Source organism: Condylura cristata, unplaced genomic scaffold (genome assembly GCF_000260355.1).
Source record: "Condylura cristata isolate star-nosed mole 26May11 unplaced genomic scaffold, ConCri1.0 scaffold00026, whole genome shotgun sequence".
Classification (NCBI taxonomy): domain Eukaryota; kingdom Metazoa; phylum Chordata; class Mammalia; order Eulipotyphla; family Talpidae; genus Condylura; species Condylura cristata.
Genome location: NW_004567127.1, coordinates 8,612,016 through 8,630,371, shown reverse-complemented (window position 1 = coordinate 8,630,371; position 18,356 = coordinate 8,612,016). Strand labels below are relative to the sequence as shown.

At 55.7% G+C, this 18,356-nt stretch overlaps 1 protein-coding gene across 1 annotated transcript in view; it reads left to right on the top strand.

Annotated features, from left to right (window-relative positions):
* Positions 1 to 492: 492 nt before the first annotated feature.
* The window catches only part of SLC6A17 (solute carrier family 6 (neutral amino acid transporter), member 17), a 26,018-nt gene continuing 8,154 nt past the window's right edge, over positions 493 to 18,356 (top strand). The window contains exons 1-5 of the mRNA XM_004689672.2: positions 493 to 866; positions 5,072 to 5,229; positions 6,653 to 6,779; positions 7,522 to 7,703; positions 9,161 to 9,271. Of these exons, the coding sequence (XP_004689729.1) occupies positions 581 to 866; positions 5,072 to 5,229; positions 6,653 to 6,779; positions 7,522 to 7,703; positions 9,161 to 9,271 (864 nt within the window). The 5' untranslated portion in view covers positions 493 to 580. The remainder of the gene's footprint in view (positions 867 to 5,071; positions 5,230 to 6,652; positions 6,780 to 7,521; positions 7,704 to 9,160; positions 9,272 to 18,356) is intronic.

Below are 18,356 nucleotides of genomic sequence, written 5' to 3'. Positions count from 1 at the left end.
CCTCAGATCCTCTAAAAATAGGGAATGATTCAGTCGGGGCGGGTGGGCCTGAGAGTCTGTGTTTGTAACAAGCTCCCCAGAATGCTTCCAGTTCATGAACTGCATTTTGACTAGAGAGGCCTTAAAAGAGAAAGGTCGTGCTTAGACAGAACACAGAGGGTGAGGACTGCCCCTGGGTGCGGCAGGAAAGGCTGTGGGATCTCCTGACGGTCTGGAACGCTGTAGGATTTGCAATCATGAAAAGGAGCAATGTCACGCGCAGCTCTGAATTTGGGTTTTACCTCTTCTGCCCACCGGGTTTAAAACCCATGGGGAAACTGAGCTCCCTGGCACCCCACTCCCTGCCCCACCTGTCTTGGGGAGGAGGGTGAGCTCCACAGTCCAGGCACCTGCCAGCCCTGTGTGCCAGTGGAGTTGTTTGTCTTGCGTTCCCCAGGGCTGCACTGCTTTCTGGCGGGACCACCTAACCCTCACCTGCTCCCCTGGCTTCGCAGGTCCCTGGATGAGCAAGAGCTGACACGAGCCAGGTCCCTCCTTCTCTGTGTGTGGGGAGCAGGGCCGCGTGGCCCAGGCGGCACCCATGCCGAAGAACAGCAAGGTGACCCAGCGTGAGCACAGCAGTGAGCATGTCACGGAGTCGGTGGCCGACCTGCTGGCCCTCGAGGAGCCTGTGGACTACAAGCAGAGTGTCCTGAACGTGGCTGGCGAGGCCGGCGGCAAGCAGAAGGCCGCGGAAGAGGAGCTGGACACAGAGGACCGGCCGGCCTGGAACAGCAAGCTGCAGTACATCCTGGCCCAGATCGGCTTCTCCGTGGGCCTGGGCAACATCTGGAGGTTCCCCTACCTGTGCCAGAAAAATGGAGGCGGTAAGAGGCGGCCCTGCTGGTCCCCGGGGGGCCAGCCAGGGGGCTAGACTGGGAGGTGAGAAGGAGGATCCCTTGCATAGCTTTGTAGGCTGGAGTTCACATGCCCAAGGGAGACGCCCGCGAACCAGCTAACAGCGAGTGCGGTGAGGAGGTCTTTGGCCTGGAGTGTGGTTCTAGCCCTGGGCTTCCCGCCTTCAACCCCCAGCCCTGCAGGTTAGCGCTGGGGCCCTTGCGAGTTGTTTGATCTCTGTGTGCTTCGCTGCTCCTCCTTGGGAAGGTGGGAGGGGTGGTGCAATAGCAGTTCCTGCCTCCCAGAGTGGGGGTTCACTGAGCTTTATATGGACACTTGACCCTGGCTCCAGAGAGCAGCAGGCCCGGTTCTCAAATGCTTGCTAGGTGCTGGACGCTGTTGTAGCCATTTACTGCGAGCTAGTTGGAAACACAAAACCACTGATCTTTGAGCATCTTGGAATAAGCAAAACATCCACTCCATATGGATGCATCTGGAAGCCTGGCCCAGGCCTGAGCTTTTGTCACCGCGCCCTGGCTCTCCCGTGGGGAAAGGACCCTCACACTGCCCCTGAATTTGAATCCCCCCAGAGGCATCCCCTGCTGTCAAACCTCTTCTGCTCCCCACTTCCAGCCCCCAGGACTTAGCCCCCAGCACCACCAAGGCAGGCTGGAATGTTCCAAAGGCAAGCTGCTTTGAAGCCAGGGGGGATTTAACAGAATATAAAAACAAAGAAAAACCCAATAAACGGAAAATCTCCAGTTTACAAGCTGAGACCACGGGACCTGGGAGTGAGATTTGAGCCAGGGGAGAGCTTCTGTGCTTGGCCTGCCAGGCCTGGAGACCACCTCGCTCGCTGCAGCCCACATACATCTGCTGCCTGGGATGCGCTCTAAGCCTGCCCCTCCCCTCCCTGCCCTGAGGGACTCTCGCTGCTCTGGAACCTCTCCCAGAGGGACAGTCCTGTCGGGAAGACTCCCTAGTCTCTGGCACGCTGTCTCTGCGATACTCTCTGTCTCTGGTTGAAAGAGAGACTAACTGGAGGCCTTCCCTCTGTTGCAGCCTCTGTTGGAAGGTGGGAGTGTGGACACTCACTTGAGCCTGCAGACTGAATTAGATCCAAGGCTCTTGCCTCCCCAGCACAGCTCAGCTTTGAAATATTCTTTTCTCCCAATAAATAAGGCCAATCGAACTTTGGATCTGGATAGCATGGCCGGGCCCAGGTCACCGTGTTGCCTTAAGACAACCAGCCCAGAGCACAGATACAGATATGTGAGCGTGGCTTCCTTGTGTGCTGGACCATTCGAAGCAGAGCTCACAGGTCCCCGAGTCAGCTTCACGTGTCCATCCAGCCTGGGGACTCTTGCTGGGAGCCTCCAACTTCCTTTTTGTGACTTTGATGACCCTGAAGATGAGCCTGAGTGCCCAGTGCTGCATCAGACTCCCTCTCTGCATCCCCCCACCCCCCATACCCCGGGGCAGTGTTCTTCCAAAGTCTGCCCGTTCCCAGGGTTGCCAGACAGTCTCCATGGCACCAGACATCACGAACAGCCCCCAGAAGAAAGCCTCCGGCTCTGAGGTTCTGAGCTCTGCGCTCCACACTTCTGCCTTCATTTTTCCATCCGCTCTGATTGCCAGGGCCCCCTTTGATCTCTGCCTTTACCTCTCCTGTATATTTATGGGCTTCCTAGTAAGCCATTTCAAAGGTATTTTCTGGAAAAAGGGAAGCACTCGTGGGCACGAGACGGCTGTTTGGTCTGAGTCAGGCTCTGTGGTGTGAGTTGCGGGACACCCAGGTCCTCTTTGCTTTACCCCGATGGAGCCCGGGACTCTGCTTAGCGCCAGCAGATGCGGACAGTTGCTTTATTCTCCAGTCTCTCCACTTGGTTGTGTCTTTTTTCCCCCCTGATTTATTTTTTGAGAAAATGTTCACTGAGTCTCGCTATGGCCAAGTAACTCCTTCAACCCTCTGAACGGCCTTGAAGCCATGAAGAATTTGAAATGACCCTTTTTGCACCTCAGGCAGCAGTTTCATGGCCCTGTCTCTTAGTGTCATCTGCTTTCCATAGACAGCAAAACAGCGACACAGAGAGCTCAAGTCACTTGCCCAAAGTCACACAGCTTGAATGCAGCAGTCAGGATTCCAGCCCAGAAGGACCCTAATCCCTACTCAGTACCATCAGATGGGCTGAGGCCAACGTGGTCTCCGAAAGCCTGGGCAGCCTGGGCTCTGGCCAGAAGCAGGACTGGCAACCCAGGCTGAGGTGGACTGGTAAAGAGACTCAGAGCCAGAGACCTGGGCCCCCAGCGCCCTGCAGCCGTGTCCTGCTGTTTCCTGGTGTCCCAGCTGCCCAGAGAGCCGAGGCCCCCACAAGCCACAGACACATCCCAGGACAACATTTGGCTGAGTCCCCAACTTGAATTTTCAAAGTTGAAAGAGGAAGCCTTTCCAAGTGACTTCAACAGGGGGTGGAAAAGAACCTCGGAGGAAGGAAAACTTGTGCCCCGCAGACCACGGTCTCCCCCGACACTGTCATTAGCTGAACTTGGGAAGGGTGGGGAGCCCAAGTTAGGGTGCCCCAGAGCCCCCGAGAGATGGACCTTTGGGGAGCAGAGAGACACATCTATGGGAGACACCAGCCCGTCTCTCTGACACCTGAAATCTGCCTGCACATCTTGGCCACCCAGAGACAGGCAGGTGGAGTCCAGAACCCCTCGCCTGTGCCCTTTGCCTTCCTGTCCACTACTTCCTCCTCGTCCACTCCTGAGCTGAGCGCAAGAAGCAAAAGAGGCTGAAAGACAGACCAGGCATCCTCAGGCCTTTAGCACCGCGCTGATTGGAGGTTCGCATTCACGGGGCCTGTGCCTATGTGCACCTGTCTTAACGACCTCGATGCATTTGTAGCAGGCTCGGTGAGCTGCCTCCCCGGAAGCTTTTCCTGACTAACTGCTTTGGCCCCCGACCCGCCCTGTGGCTGCGTGTGCTCCGCTGTGCTGTGTGACGTTTGTGTGTGACTGTGTCTGTGTCTACAAAATGCTCTGATGTTGCCCGTGTGAGTCCGGGGTCCTGGCTCCGGGACTGTGAGCTTTCCCGGGGAAGGCTCTGTGCTGCCTGCTGCCCCAGTGCCCCAGTGTCCTCTGCCCGGCACAGAGCAGAGCTGGAACAAACAGCTGACTGTTGTCATGTGCCAGGTCCTGTGCCCAGGGGAGGCCCCTTCCCCCAGGTTCGTTGGCAAATGTGGGCGCATATTGGGGAGCGGGGGGGGGGAGGTCTTGTTATGGAGGGCAGAGCCATGTGCTGGGGTCTTATGGGTATTCCCAGCTTTCGAGGCCTGGTCTGGGGGTGCTAACAGGCCATTGGGGTGCTTGACACCGTTTGACAGACAGGCAGGGCTTGCCGAGGTGCTGCTAACAGGACTCGGTGCTTGGCACGGCCCTCGGCGGAAGCACTCGCCCGTGTCCAGACTCGGTTTTAATTCTCCTGCTAAATGCCCTGTCCCTGGGAATCGAGATGGCATCTGCAGTGAGCCCCAGACAGGGCCTTTAATTTATCATCTGGAATCTTTGGCGAGATCTACTCTTTCCTTTATGATCCTCCAGGTTACGCTTTCCTGAACTGCTAATTTCTCTCCCGTTCCCCTCAATTAGCTATGGATTAATGACCATTCTGGCCAGGTCCTCTCTTCCTGGACAGCGTCCAGGCTTCTTCTCCCTGGCGCTGCCCGGTGTGCTGCGTCAGCACCTAGTTCAGATTCTAGGACTGTGCCTGGGGTCTGAGCCCGGGGTGCTGTGGAGAGGGGGAGTGGCGAGTGAGCGGGGCCCCGCTGCCCTGGCATGAGGGGTGCTTGCTTCTCTGTGGGCAGGCAGTGAGTGAGCCGGGATGCACAGTGTGGCCCGAGACCAGTGTCTGCGGTGACTCGACATGTGACTCCCTGGGAGGCCATGGTGTCTGCCCGTCTGAGTCTCCTCGTGGGGGGGGGGTGCCACTTCTGGCTCACGTGCCACTTCTGGCCAGTCCACTGATTGTGGCCGGCACATTGGCCAGTACATGGTGGCCACCCAGAGGAGCCAGGCCACACCTGAAGGGACGCAGGACCGGTAGCAGTTTGAGGATGACGAGTGGGTGTCTGTGGGACACCCGCCCTGACCCTGGTGCCAGACTTGACTCCCTTTGACGTCCCTCTCCTCCCCCCAGGTGCCTACCTGGTGCCCTACCTGGTGCTGCTGATCATCATCGGGATCCCCCTCTTCTTCCTGGAGCTGGCTGTGGGCCAGAGGATCCGCCGTGGCAGCATCGGCGTGTGGCACTATGTGTGCCCCCGTCTGGGAGGCATCGGCTTCTCCAGCTGCATAGTGAGTGCAGGGCTGCCCTTGGGCACTCATGGGAGGGCACTGGGCACTGTTGGATGCTGGGGAGGAGGGTGCGGGAATCAAAGAACCCTGGCCCAGGTCAAGAGCAGGGAGGGGGCCCTCAAGTGGGAATTACTTCCAGCTGGTATCTCAGCACCACATATTTTCTAAGCTGAAAGTTGGCAGCACCCCCCAAAGCAGCTTGCAATATCTGGAATTGTCGCTAAGGAGGAAAAGCTGGGGCATGTTCGCAAGGCGGGGGGTGGGGGGTGGGGGGGGATGTCCCAGCAGGAGCTCTGTCGGGACAGGCGGACCACCCTGCCTCCGCCCACCAGCCCATTGGCTCCGGGCCTCCATGCAGAAGCCGTTCTCTTTCTTCAGTTAAAGACGATTTTAACTGGCAGGCGGGTGGCACAGGAAAGGCAGCCCCGGGGCTTGAGGGCTCCGTGTCATTTTGCCACTTGGAAGTGCCTGCGAGCAGCGCTGGGGAGGGACTAGACAGGAGCACTCTGAGTGCAGAGCCTGAGCCTCCTTTCCAAGAAACGCGGGAACCCCTGCCCAGCCGAGAAGGACCTGGGGGCTCCGTCAGCCCTGGCAGCGGGGCCAGCCTGACCCTGGCTCAGGCAGAGCGCGGGAGAGGGCCGAGCAGCCCTGAGCACAGCAGTCTGCTGGGCCGGGGGGAGCACCACCCGTGGATGATGCACCCAAAGAAAGGGAATGGGTGTACCCCTCGACTCCCCGCAAGGAGGGCTGCAGGAGTGCGTGCGCCTGCACACAGGGTGCAGGGGGGCCCCTCACAGCACAGCAGCCTCAGCCCTGGCACTGGGCATCTTGCCGTGGGCCTAACACAGCCTGCCCCGGAGACAGGGGCACCTGTTGCTGTTAAGGAAACCTGGGGCCCTCAGTCAGATCTCACGCACCCCTATTTTCCATACAGTTCCACCAGGGCTAGCCAGTTATCATTTTCCAAGAAACGAGAAGTGACATCTCTCTGGAGACAGGCTGCTGACAGGATCAGAGAGAGGGGTACCCCGAGCGAAAAGGCGGAAACAGGAGCCAGTAAGCAGCATTCAGCAATCGGGGGGCCAAAGCAGCCCCTGCCTTCTTAGTTCTGGGGGGCAACTCTGGGATTGTAACCCTGAGTCATCAGGAAATGATGGGGAAATGCTTTAAGTGCTCTAGAATTGCAGACTGGAAAGGATTAGCGTTTCAAGAGTTTATTGCTTAAAGGAGAGAGCTTTCATATCTGAGGCATTCCTCTGTGGAGTCCCTGAATACCAGATGAAGGGGGGTTTGGAGGAGGCCCACTGCCCCTGCCCCTCCTCCTCCAAGCCTGCACTGTGCTGTCTGTGCAGCCTGGGCTGGGCGTGGGGTGGGCACCCCCAGCCCCCCCCTCCCGACCCCTCGCTCCTGTGCACCCCGACAGGTCTGCCTGTTTGTCGGGCTGTATTACAACGTGATCATCGGCTGGAGCATCTTCTACTTCTTCAAGTCCTTCCAGTACCCTCTGCCCTGGAGCGAATGTCCTGTCGTCAGGAATGGGACCATGGCAGGCAAGTGTGGCTCCCCCCGGGGGACCCTGCCGGGGGCCCCAGCCAGCCCCGGCCCACGAAGGCGTCCAGGAGCCTGAGAGTTTAAGCGCAGATTGGGATTTCAGAGATCTGCGGTGGCGTGGCGGCACCACGGTGAAGCCTCTGGTCCTCCCTTCCCTCCTCCGGCCGCTTGGCCCCGCCCCCTCCGCCCCCCCCCCCCTGCCTGCCCCTCCTCGCCCTTAAGGGAAATGAGTGAAAGAGTGAGCTGGTAAATTGTGGCTTTTGTTTAGTTGCTATCAACTGCCCTCCCGGGTATGCTAATACCATCCCACCTGGCCGCAGCCTTGGTTTGCATCCATCCAAGCGAAGGGCTGGGTGATCCATCCCACCTGTTCCGGGAGCACCTGCCCGGGAGCCACACCACCGATTGGATCAAGGGTCCGGGCTGGGAATCGGAGTCTTCGACTCCCAGCTCTGGAGCTTCCCAGCGAACTCGGGAGGTCCCCCACCATTCTGCCAGCCCGCCCTGCTCCCCCTGGGTGATGTGTGTGGGGGGGTGTCTTCGGTCAGCTCGCTGCATCCTGGAACCTCCCAGGGCCCGTCCGGAGCCGGGGTCCTCAGCATTTGCTGGGTGGTGCCAGCCCAGACGAGGTCAGCCCCTTCCTGCCACCCACCCTCAGCCGCCCCCAGCCCCCACCACCCCGGGGGGGGGCGGCAGAGGAGAGCAGCGTCGCTGAGGGCTCTGGCCTTGCTGTTGCTCCAGTGGTGGAAGCAGAGTGTGAGAAGAGCTCAGCCACTACCTACTTCTGGTACCGAGAGGCCTTGGACATCTCCAACTCCATCTCGGAGAGCGGGGGCCTCAACTGGAAGATGACCCTGTGCCTCCTTGTGGCCTGGAGCATTGTGGGCATGGCCGTCGTCAAAGGCATCCAGTCTTCAGGGAAGGTGAGTCGGGGTGCACTCAGACCCTCATGGGGATCAGCAAGAAAACTTAGACCCCTCTGCGAGCTCGGGGTCACCTCACATGGGTCTCTTTGGTCACCACTGCGGTATTCTACCCTGCATACCAGGGGGTGGAGTAGGAGGAGGTCTGTGGGAAGCCTGGCTGCAACCCCCAGCCGGCTCCTGCTGGGATAACCCAGGTCTGCCGTGCTCTTTAAAGAGAAGGAAATCTAGATCCAGGCCCCTCTGGTTCCCAAGCAAAATCCCCAGAACAGCCTGCTCTGAGCCATCGCTGCTGAAGACCAGCAGCCTACTCTGTCTGCAGCTGCAAGGCTTGGTGCCCCCTCGTCACAGATGGACGCCGTGAGAGAGGGGCCTCGGAAGCGGGGGGCTCTGAGGGTGCACAGCAGCCAAGCTCCCCACAGCTGCTTTACTTAGCAGTTCCGATTCTCTCCACATAGAGAATCTTTGTCATAGACAGCCCCGTGACCTGCTGGGGCTGGAAGGGACCCTGGAGATCCTATAAGCCAATCCTCATCTTACAGGGCCTGAGGGCAAGGTCCTCACCTGAGATGGCACAGCCAGTCAGTCCCAGAGCTGGAGTTAGGGCCCTGGAGGTCTGGCTGAGGCTCCGCCGTCCTGGCCAGACTTGCCGAGCCAGGAAGCTAAGCCCTGGGCAGGTAGCCTGGTCTCAGGGCTTCCCTCCTGGGGCTAGAATAGCAGCTGAGGCTTTGTGCGATTTACTAGGCACAGCCACGTAGATGAGCATTGGTCCACAGCAAGCTATGAGTTAAGCATGATTGTGCCCAGTTTGTGGACGGGGGATGAAAGCACATTCCGTCAGGTCTAACAGCCCAAGGCCACGGGTATCAGGAGAGCCGGATCAGCTGGCCTAGCTCCGAACACAGGCTCCTAACCTCTGACCATCCTGCTCAAATAGCCCTCTTGCTGTGTTTCAGCGCCACCAACCTTTTGCGAACATCTTCGTGAGATGCTCTGTGCCGGGCTAAACAAAAGTGTGCCAGAAACACACATGAGCAGACAGCCCACGGTGTGCGAGCTAAGACAGGGCCTTCTGCTGTTTGGCCTGGGAGTCTGTCTAGAACCTTCCGAGGCCTCTGTCAGGGGATCTCTGAGGACTGGCGAACCCCTAGAGGGTCCACTGGAGCCAGCGACAGGACAGCGGGCACGAAACATGAAAAACGAGGCTTGGTCCAGCCGCCCCAGCCCTTGAAAGGGGCCGGCGGCCTCAGGCGGTGCCGCCTGACTCCAACTTGTCTGTGCTCCTGCTTCTGCCTTGGCGCCAGGCCAGGCATGCGGTGGGGTTGGTGGGGCGCCCGCGGCCCAGGGCTCTGCGCTCTGCTGCCATCGGAGGAGGCTGGTGTGCCTCAGCTGAGACAGGGAGGGGGACCCCCGCGGCAGGAGGGGCGCTGCCTCACAGTGGGCCCGTCTCTCTGCAGGTGATGTACTTCAGCTCCCTCTTCCCCTACGTGGTGCTGGCCTGCTTCCTGGTGCGGGGGCTGCTGCTGCGAGGCGCTGTGGACGGCATTCTGCACATGTTCACCCCCAAGGTGAGGCTGGGCGCTGCCGCGGGGCCCCAGTGTCTCGCACGCCGGCGCTGGATCGGGCCCCAGAGGGATGCGTGGGGTCCAGGGGGTTCCTGCCCCAAGGTTCCCAGGAAGGGACGTCACCTCAATTTTGGTGGAGTCAGAAGACAGGAGGAGCTGACGTCTGAAATGAACCTTGGGGGAGCAGGCGGGAGTTGGGGCACAGTAGGACGTTGCAGCCAAAGGCAACTGAATGAGCATGCCTGCTTGAGGCAATGATGGGGAGTCGGTTTGGCTGGTGGGGGAGGCAGGTGCCCGCAGAGGCGGGAGCCCTGGAGACTTCCCGGGTGTCCCTGTGAGAACAGGAGCCAGGGAAATGCCCTGCACCCAAATCAAGGGGACAAGGTCACTATTTTATTAAAGGTAACAGACCACCTGGAGGGTGATGTCCCCTCCCCAAGCCCGGCTGTGCCACTCTGTCCCTGGGGGGGATGGGCAGGACCACTTGGCACATCCCGCAGGGCGGCTGCAGAGATAAGGCCCTGAAGATGACCTGTTTCCAGTAGTGGTCTCTGCCCAGCATGTGGCCTTGCCGTTCTGCCCCCTTTAGTCCACTGGGGGCAGCTGGCCTGAGCCGGCCGTGGAGTGAGAACTCCCAGTGCAGACTGCTGTGCCTGCGAGCTGCTGCCAGCAATGTGCACTAACAGCTCTGTCTGGCCAGGCTGGGGTCCGCCACCAAAGGCCTGCGGGTCAGTGACCAACCAGCGGGGGCCGATGAGCCAGAAGCCCATGGCAGGAGTAAGACCCCTGCCAGGCCCGCCGAGACCCCCACCCTGGGGATCAGTGGCGCCATCCAGCACCCGTGCTCATGTGTCCACGCAAGGGCCCGCCATCATAGCGTCCACACAGGACGTCCATCCAGGTGACACAGGAAGAACAATGCAGGTCCGGCGGGTGTTGGAACCCCACGCCCTCCTGACTCCCCTGCTCTGCAGCTGTGACCAGCCACTGATATTTGGGGGCAGGAGACACACAACACCAAAGTCACCTGTTGGTGTTCTTGGAAATGATGTCCATGAAGGTCCACTTGTAGGAAGCTCCTGAGCCCCGAATGTGACGCTGAGCCTCGGGCTGATTTGGGGCGGTGGACATGTGATGTCAGACAAGGAAGGGAAAGAACACAAGCGGTTTTCTTTGGGGGGAAATGGCCACAAAAAGCCAGCTGTTTGGATGAATGACTTTAACCGTACTTCTAGAATCATGATGGGTCTGTTGTGCTCATTTGAGGATCCCAGTTATATTTTACTGAGCGCTGTGAGGCAGTTATGTACGCTGGAGGTGCTCGTGAGTGCGGGGGGTTGCACGGGTCCTGGGTGGCCAGGGAGCAGGAGCAATGGAATGTGTGTGTGTTAGATGTGCTGCCTGGCCCAGCTCACACTGCTCCCTGCTTATTCAGGCACTCTTTAAAACATCTTTGTTAACTATGAATTTCCTTAGGCACATAAACACACAGAATAATATAATAAGCATTTTTAATAGATAAACTATTGTTTATCTATGAAAGTATCTTATGACTTGCCGTGATCCAAGCCCTTCCCTTCCCAAAGATAACCACTATTCTGAACATGGTATTTGTCCTGCTAGTAACACATTAAAAAAGTTTGTGTATATATATGTATAGTATACACAAACAATAGGTAGCATGTCTGTGCACTTTTAAAACTTACATGAATGTCATTATATTATACACAACCCTCTGCAACTTGCCTTTATTTTTGCTTATTGCTGTTTTTGGAGATTTATAGTGACAGATGTAGCTCTAGTACATCCATTTTCACTGCTGTGTAGTATTCCCCTGCAGGACTAAACTAAAACTTATTTATTCTCTAGTTGTCTTTAGTTTCCACCACTGCTAATAGTCTGTAATAGACATTATTACACAGGTCTTAACATTTCTGTAGGGTGTCTATGTTTAGGAGTGGAATTGTATATCTCCTCAGTTTCACAAGATGTTGAGTAAATTGCTCTCTGGAGTGGCTGCAATGTTCATATTGCTAACCCGCCAGTTATATCCAACAGTGCCTGTTGCTCCACATTTGTTAGATTTTTTTGCCAGTGAAATGGATGCAAAGTGGTTGTGTGTGCTTTAAAAAGGGAGCTCTCCTTTCTAAAACTTTTCCACAGATGTTTAGGAAGTGGTATGATTCCACTTTAGCCTTTACAGAAGCAAGAATTGCCATGAGGTGAAGCTTAAAGAAATTAAACTCAGAAGGCCCTGGAGGAGCCAACTCATTGAGAATAGGCAGGTGCGGCCCTGACCCCTCTGGCCCCTGTGACTTTGGGGTCTGCAGAGAGCCTGTGGGGCCTGTCTTGAGACCTTGACCTGTTAGGCAATTCCATGGGGGTGCTCCTGCTCTTGACCCTGGAGGGGTGTGCTGAGCAGGCCATAGAGGTCCAACTTCTTCACCTGTGAAGGAATCCCCTTCATAGTCCGTGCCACGGTTTGTTTGTGGAAGACAAAGTGAATGGTGACAGCTAGAGGAAGTCTCCTATTTACAAATCCCTTCGAGTCATCTGTGATGGGGAGGAGCCCACTCTCAGACACAATCACCCACCAACTCATACGCAGAAGTCTACTGTTGCAGACCGGGGAGGCATGAGGGACCCTGGGACCACTTAAAGTTCTGGCCCTAGAATGGTGTCATCGAAGTGCCAGGACCACTGTACACAGTTGCTCATGCTGTGCACTGCTCCACTCATTCTGAGCACAGTGTGAACGGCCTCCCCAGGGGCCATGCCACTGGGCCGCCATGACAGAGTTCGGGAGTTGAGCAGGGCATTGCAGAATCCACCAGAGAAGCATAGTTCTCCAGGCATGTGTGACCAACCGGCTGGTGCTTCTCCTACAAAGCCAACATTAAAAAGAACCCAAGTCTTAGGGCTTGGAGTCTGTGTCGGTGGCTTTGGGAGGAGGCTGGGTATGATGACACAACCTGGCCTGGATGCCTTGACGACCCACTAGCATCGCTGGTGAGACAGCTGTATGTCTGGCACACAGCTAGTGAATTTCTTGAGTTCCTCGGATTCCTTCTCTCCCAACTCCTTCTTTGTCACTCAGTTACCATGCATTTGTTCAGTATAAGGTGGATTATGGTAGATGTTCTAACCACAATAATTTACAGAAACTGTTTATCAAAGTCATTAACACTTTGTGTCCTTTGGCTCAGCAATTCCACTTCTAGAAATTTCCCATGGATGTATTCACCTGTGCAGTTTTGGTCATGGCAATACTTGTTTTACTTGCCAGATGGACGGTAACGGAGCAAGGCTGTGTAGGTAGCTGTGCCATGCCTGTCTGTGCGGGGGACCCTCGCGCCGCAGGGGCCCGGCCATGTGTGATCAGTCTACTTTAATGCAGATTTTCTGCTATCCTCGGTTCCACGTTCAAGGACTCAGCCAGTCTCAGTGTCAGTAGGCTGAACCTAGGTTGAGCAACTGCGTCGGTTACCAGCCAGACCCAGGGCTGGCACTGCTCACGCCCACTGCGGCACCTTTGTGCATAGTTCCACTGGGAACTGATGTGGCCCCGTGTAGGGACAGGGCAGTGGGTGCCTGCCACGGAGAGGGGCTTTCCTGTGGACTCTTTCGTGCCTTCCGAACCTGTCTCATGTAACGTCCCCTGCAATTGTTCCCAGACAAAAGCCACCGTCTTGGGCGCGGCCTGGGCTGCGTGGCTTGGAGCATTGGCCTTGGCTCTGCACCTCTGGGTTCTAGACAAGTCGGCAGCCCTGACCAGGGAGCCAGAAGGTCACGGAGTCAACAGTGGGTTAACTCCGCACAGAAAAGCAGGGCCCCTGGTAGAAGTTGGGGTGACTTCCTGGCTCCCACAGCAGAGGCCAACTTAGAGCCCTATTCGCAGAGGTTGGACTGGGGAATCGGGGGCTTGGTTCAGACCCAGCTCTCAGCTCAGCCGTCCAGGAGTTGAGGGGGGGCGGGGTTCCTCGGTCTCTCAGGGTGTTGGTTTCTCTGCAAGTCAGGGCGAGCCACGGCAACTCCCTCACAGTGTCCCCAGGAGGGCACGGAGGACCCCTGGTGCCCCCAGCTTGGTGGGCCGCAGCTATTTTTATTCTCACCTCTCCTGAAGGTGACACTGTTCTTGGGCAGCGGGCACCCGGCGCTGCAGTGCCATCTGGTGTCGCACGCCCGTCTGGCTCTCACACCTGAGGTGCTGAGACGCACGGGCGTGTGCACACGTCATGCCTGCGCAGGCCGGGCTCAGCAGCTGCTTCGGATTCCAAAAGCATCTTCATGCTGCTGAGTCAAATGCCGTGAAACACCTTGTTCCCGGTGCGAGGAAGTGACTCAGTGGCTGTGCCAGGGAGACGCAGGCAGCCCTTGCCCTGTTTCAGGCGGGGACCTCAGGGGTGTGCGAGGCTTGTCCTTGTTGGGGAAAGCCCGTTTCCCACCTCTCTTGAGGTCACCCCCAAATTGTCTGGACAGGCAGTGGGGGATTTCCTGAGGCCTGGCCGGGGCTCCTTGTCTGTTGACACTGTAATCAGGACCTTGTGGAAATAACACCCCAGAAATCCTGAAGGAGCCCCTTTAAATTCCAGGAACAATAGGCCTTCAGTGGTGACGGTGCCTGACTGAGCTTACCCCGAGGTGGGCACTGGCACCTGTGGTCACCCCCATTAGCAAGAGAGCCTGCTCCAGGCTGCAGGCTGGAAGGGACGTGCCTGGCAACTGTTCATCTGGCACTTCTCTCCTCACAGGTCAGGTTTTAGCATTTTTAGGTGGTTTTCTGGGGCTCTTGTTACTATCTGATTGGGACCCATCAATTTTCTTCCAAATACTTTAAGGGGGAGGGGGATGGTGAGGTATCGAGAGGATTCACCAGAGACAGAGCGGGGAGCAGAACAGGCAGATCAACGAATTACACTGAGGGGAGCAGCGGGCGGGTCAGGAGAGGTCTGCCGCGCCATGTGGTCACCTCCGGGGCCGGGATCGAACTCATGCTGAAGTGGCTTTAGCTTCCTAATGCTGTGCTTTAACCCGCTGAGCCACCAGGGAGTGCCAATATACCAAATTTTTAATGGACAAAGAACAAATAAATGTCATCTTATTTTATGAACAGTTTGTTTCCATCCAAAGTTATTGCACATAAGGCAATCTTACCCTATTTTGGGGGAAATCCCCGAGCTACAGGGTCTGCTCTGATGGTGTAGTAGGGGGTTGGTGTCCTTCCTGGGGTGTCTGCCCCCATTTCTGACACTTGGCCCTGGGAATTTACCCTGGTGTCCTAGCAATTTAACAACATCTTGGTTTAGGCCTAGGGAGTGATGGAAATCCTAACGATGTTGTGTGTTTCACAACTGGTTCAGACCTTGTCGTAAAAAACATTGGTAATGACTTACATAGACAAAAAAAAAAAAAAAAGGGCGGGGGGAGCCGTCCCAAAAACAGAAGAAAAAGTAAGGAAGTTAGCACTAAAATAGCCACATTTCAGAAAATAGACATTTACAAGCCGCAGGATCTTCCTGTTCTAGAAGACTGCATCTTAGCACAGCAGACCAGTAAGCCTTGTCACAGCCCTCGCCAGGTCCCTCCCACTACTCTTCAAGGACACAGGTCAGCCTTGTCTGTCTGTCGCTCTCTTGCCCCACTCCTTCCTCTCCTGCACGTGCCAGGCACTGCTTATGCAAAATGAACAGAAGAGAGACCTGAGCAGCTTATGACAGGAAGACATGCCCATTCGCCTGTAACTGGCTATTTTTCTGCGCCCTTGGACAGAGCCCCAGGTCTCCTGCCAGAGGCGGTCAGGGGAAGACTCAGAAAGCAGGTGATGTTGGTACTGAGTTTTGGGAAATACATAGGCATTGTCCAGGAAGTAAGGAAGAGGAAGAGAATTTCAGAGGCAACAGTTTGAGCAAACACCAGAAGTTTGAAAGACAAGGGTGCTTTTGAAGAGTAAATTCATTCAAAGAATTCAGAACAGAGTGGAAAAATATTTGGTAGCAGTGGGGAACCATCAAAGATTTTTCAACATGAAAGGAATGTGACCAGAGCCAAGTCAGCTCACCCCATCCTCCCTGAAAGTCTTACCCCACTTTCTGGTTGAAATGCATCCAACGACCCAGAGCCCGCCCACTTGGTCCTGGTTTCCAACTGATTGGTGGAACTGTCATGATTGACATCCAAAACGCAAGAAACCCCAGTCTGCCTTCCAGGCGAGTTAGCCCTCTGCCGGTTTCTGGAGCGTCCTGAGCCGATCATGTTTTAAAACCCACCCGGGAGAGGGGAGCTCCTGAAGTCATTTCCCAGTGGCGTATGATTATGTTGCTCTCCATTTCTGTAGTCTCCAAATTTCTATTACTAGCACCTCCTTACCCACAATATGAAAGCCCGCATGGTCCAGAACTCACTTGGTGTCAAAATGACCTGAACAGATGTGAGGCTGTTTATAGTCTTTATTGGTTCTCTTGGTGTGAATATTCATTTTCTGCTGCAAAAATACTAATGTGTTTGATTACAGGGTTGGGCCCCAGCTGCCTGGGGGGTGTTATGTAATTATGTGGCATATGTACCATATTACCTTCCGAAAATAAAATTAGAAGGAAAGTCTGAATTCCAAATTCCAAAAGCAGTCTAGCCCCAGAGCTTTGAAATAAAGGCGTGCTTTTGGGTAGAAGATGACGTCTCAAGCTCGGCCCCCAGCGCGCCCAGTTCTCCATGCTTCTAGATGTTCCCCAAGGACCATTTAAAACTGATGCCATGTGACCAGCCCTCCCCACGCATCTCATTTCCAGCAGATGATTTCCCTTCCAGCTTGACCCCGGAAACTGAAGCCAGTGAGACAAAAGCTGGCTCAGAGGATGGACAGAAATGGACAATTGACCCTGGGGCAAGACAGGTTTGAACTGCCCAGGACTGCTTGAGCATGGATGTTTTCTCCTAGCCATGGTTCTGCATTCAAGGATTCCAGCAAACTTGGAATGGAAAGCCAAGGATACAGGAGGAGGATGATAAGTTTTGCTGCTGTTGTCCAAGGGTCCACTGTGCAAACCTGCCTGGAGCTGCCCCCTCCCCTTGTCTCAAATGAGCGTCTCAGGGGTGTCCCCGAGAAACACCCTGCCCTCCACTGACTTTACCCCTCCTCCAGACAGCCCTGTCTTCTCCTTCTCTCTTGACAAGGCCGCTGGCCCAAGGAATTGCTTATCTTCATTGCCTCTATAGGGAAGGAAAAAGAATTTTCCCTTTGCCCTTCTAGTTTTCTGGCTAAGACCCCTTGTAAACAGAAGACAGATTAATGGGAGGGGAAAATTATGTGTATAGGTGCCCCTTACAAATAGGAGATGCAGAAGCCAGACTGTTGAGGTTTCTCCACACCCTGAACTAAGGGAAGGGGCAGGAATCTGGGGTGCAAAGGGTAGGGGTGAGCAGGAGATGGTTTGGTAAACAAAGGCTGCCCTGCAGGCAGATCAAGGTGAAGAATACCTCTCCCAGGTTCCCAGTCCAATGTAAATTTTCCTTAGGAGAGGGGAGTTTTGGGGTCTCCCTGGTGATGCAGAGGTTGAAGTCCAGAGCTAACAAGCTATCACCAGCCACAGCAGCAGTTCCATCCCGGGTCATGGAGCTGACCCACATGGCGCGGCAGACCTCTCCTGACCGCCCGCAGCTCCCCTCAGCAGTGTGCTTTGTGGATCTGTCTGTTCTGCTCCCGGCTCTGTCTCTGGTGAGTCCTCTCACCTTCTGTACCTCTGGCCTGTATCCCAGTTCTTATATACATAAATAAAAATAAATCTTTTTTTTTTTTTTAAAGAAAGGGTTCTGTTTTTAGAACATTTGTTTCTCAGAATAACCAGCTCAAAATAATCTTTATGCCAAAAAGACTTGATTCGGGGATGGCTCGCTCTGCTCCCTTTCCCCTCTGTTCTTCCCCTCTTGCTTTGCAAAGTCCCTTCCCTGCTTGGCTTCTGGCCCCACACACCCCCGGACTGCCTGCGAGCCTGCCCAGACCCCAGTTTCTTCCGTTGGGTGGCTCGGCCCCTCCTCCCTGGGGGGTTCCTTCTTGGTGTTTCGACCTAGACCTCTCTGACGTTCCTCCTATTCCTTCTGCTTCTCACCCTCCCTTGCAAGAGCCTCTTTCTTTTCAGCTTCCCTTAAACTTGGAGATTTTTTAAAAAAGATTTTATGTATTTATTTTTGCTTTGAAGAACTGGGGTACAGGTGGTTAAAGGTGTGGGGGCAGTGAGAGGATTCACCAAAGACAAAGTGGGGAGCAGAACAGGTGGACCTACTGAAATCCACTGCTCAGGGGCCCAGTGGGCGAGACAGGAGAGGTCTGCTGCGCCATGTGGGTCAGCTCCGCGGCCTGCCGGGATGGAGCTGAGACCTTCACAGGGGCCTTTGCAGTGGTAGCCCTGAGACGTAACCCCGAGGCCGCCAGCAAGGCCCAAACTTGGAGATCTTGACCTGGCCTGGATGTCACCTGTTCTCACCATGAACATGGGCGTGGCGACTCCCACATTCTGTCTCCAGCACAGCTCTTCCCTCCAAGCCCTGAGCCCGTGGGTCTGCCTGCTCACGTGGCATCATCTCTTCGTTCTCTTAGATACACTCAATTCAGCATTTGTACAGCCGGTGTCTCTGTCTTCCCTGCTCCAGCTATACCGAGGCCTACTCCTGTGCCGTCCCCTCTCCTCACAGACAGGCCTGGCACCCTGGCCTCATGCTGCAGCACCCTGCCCCCCTCGGCCCTGCAGCTCATCACTAAGGCCACCGTGGTTTTCCCTGCTAAAAGCTCTCTATCCCTGCCTGGGCCGAGCCTTGCCTCACCTCCCTCCTCCCACCCTCCCGGCACTCCCAGCAGGTTGGCTGTGGGCACTGTTTTCTTTCAGAAATGCCCTCTCCCTCCTCCTTCACTCCCCTTGTCGTTTCTTGGATTAAGGGCTTTCTGAGGATCCAACAAGGATTCCCAAGGACCTTTGATAAGTGATTTCACCTTTGGTCTCCGCTTAGCTTTATTTTTTTTTAAAGATTTATTTATTTATGCATACAGAACTGGGGTACAGGCCAGAGGTGCAGGGGTGGTGAGAGGGTTCACCAGAGA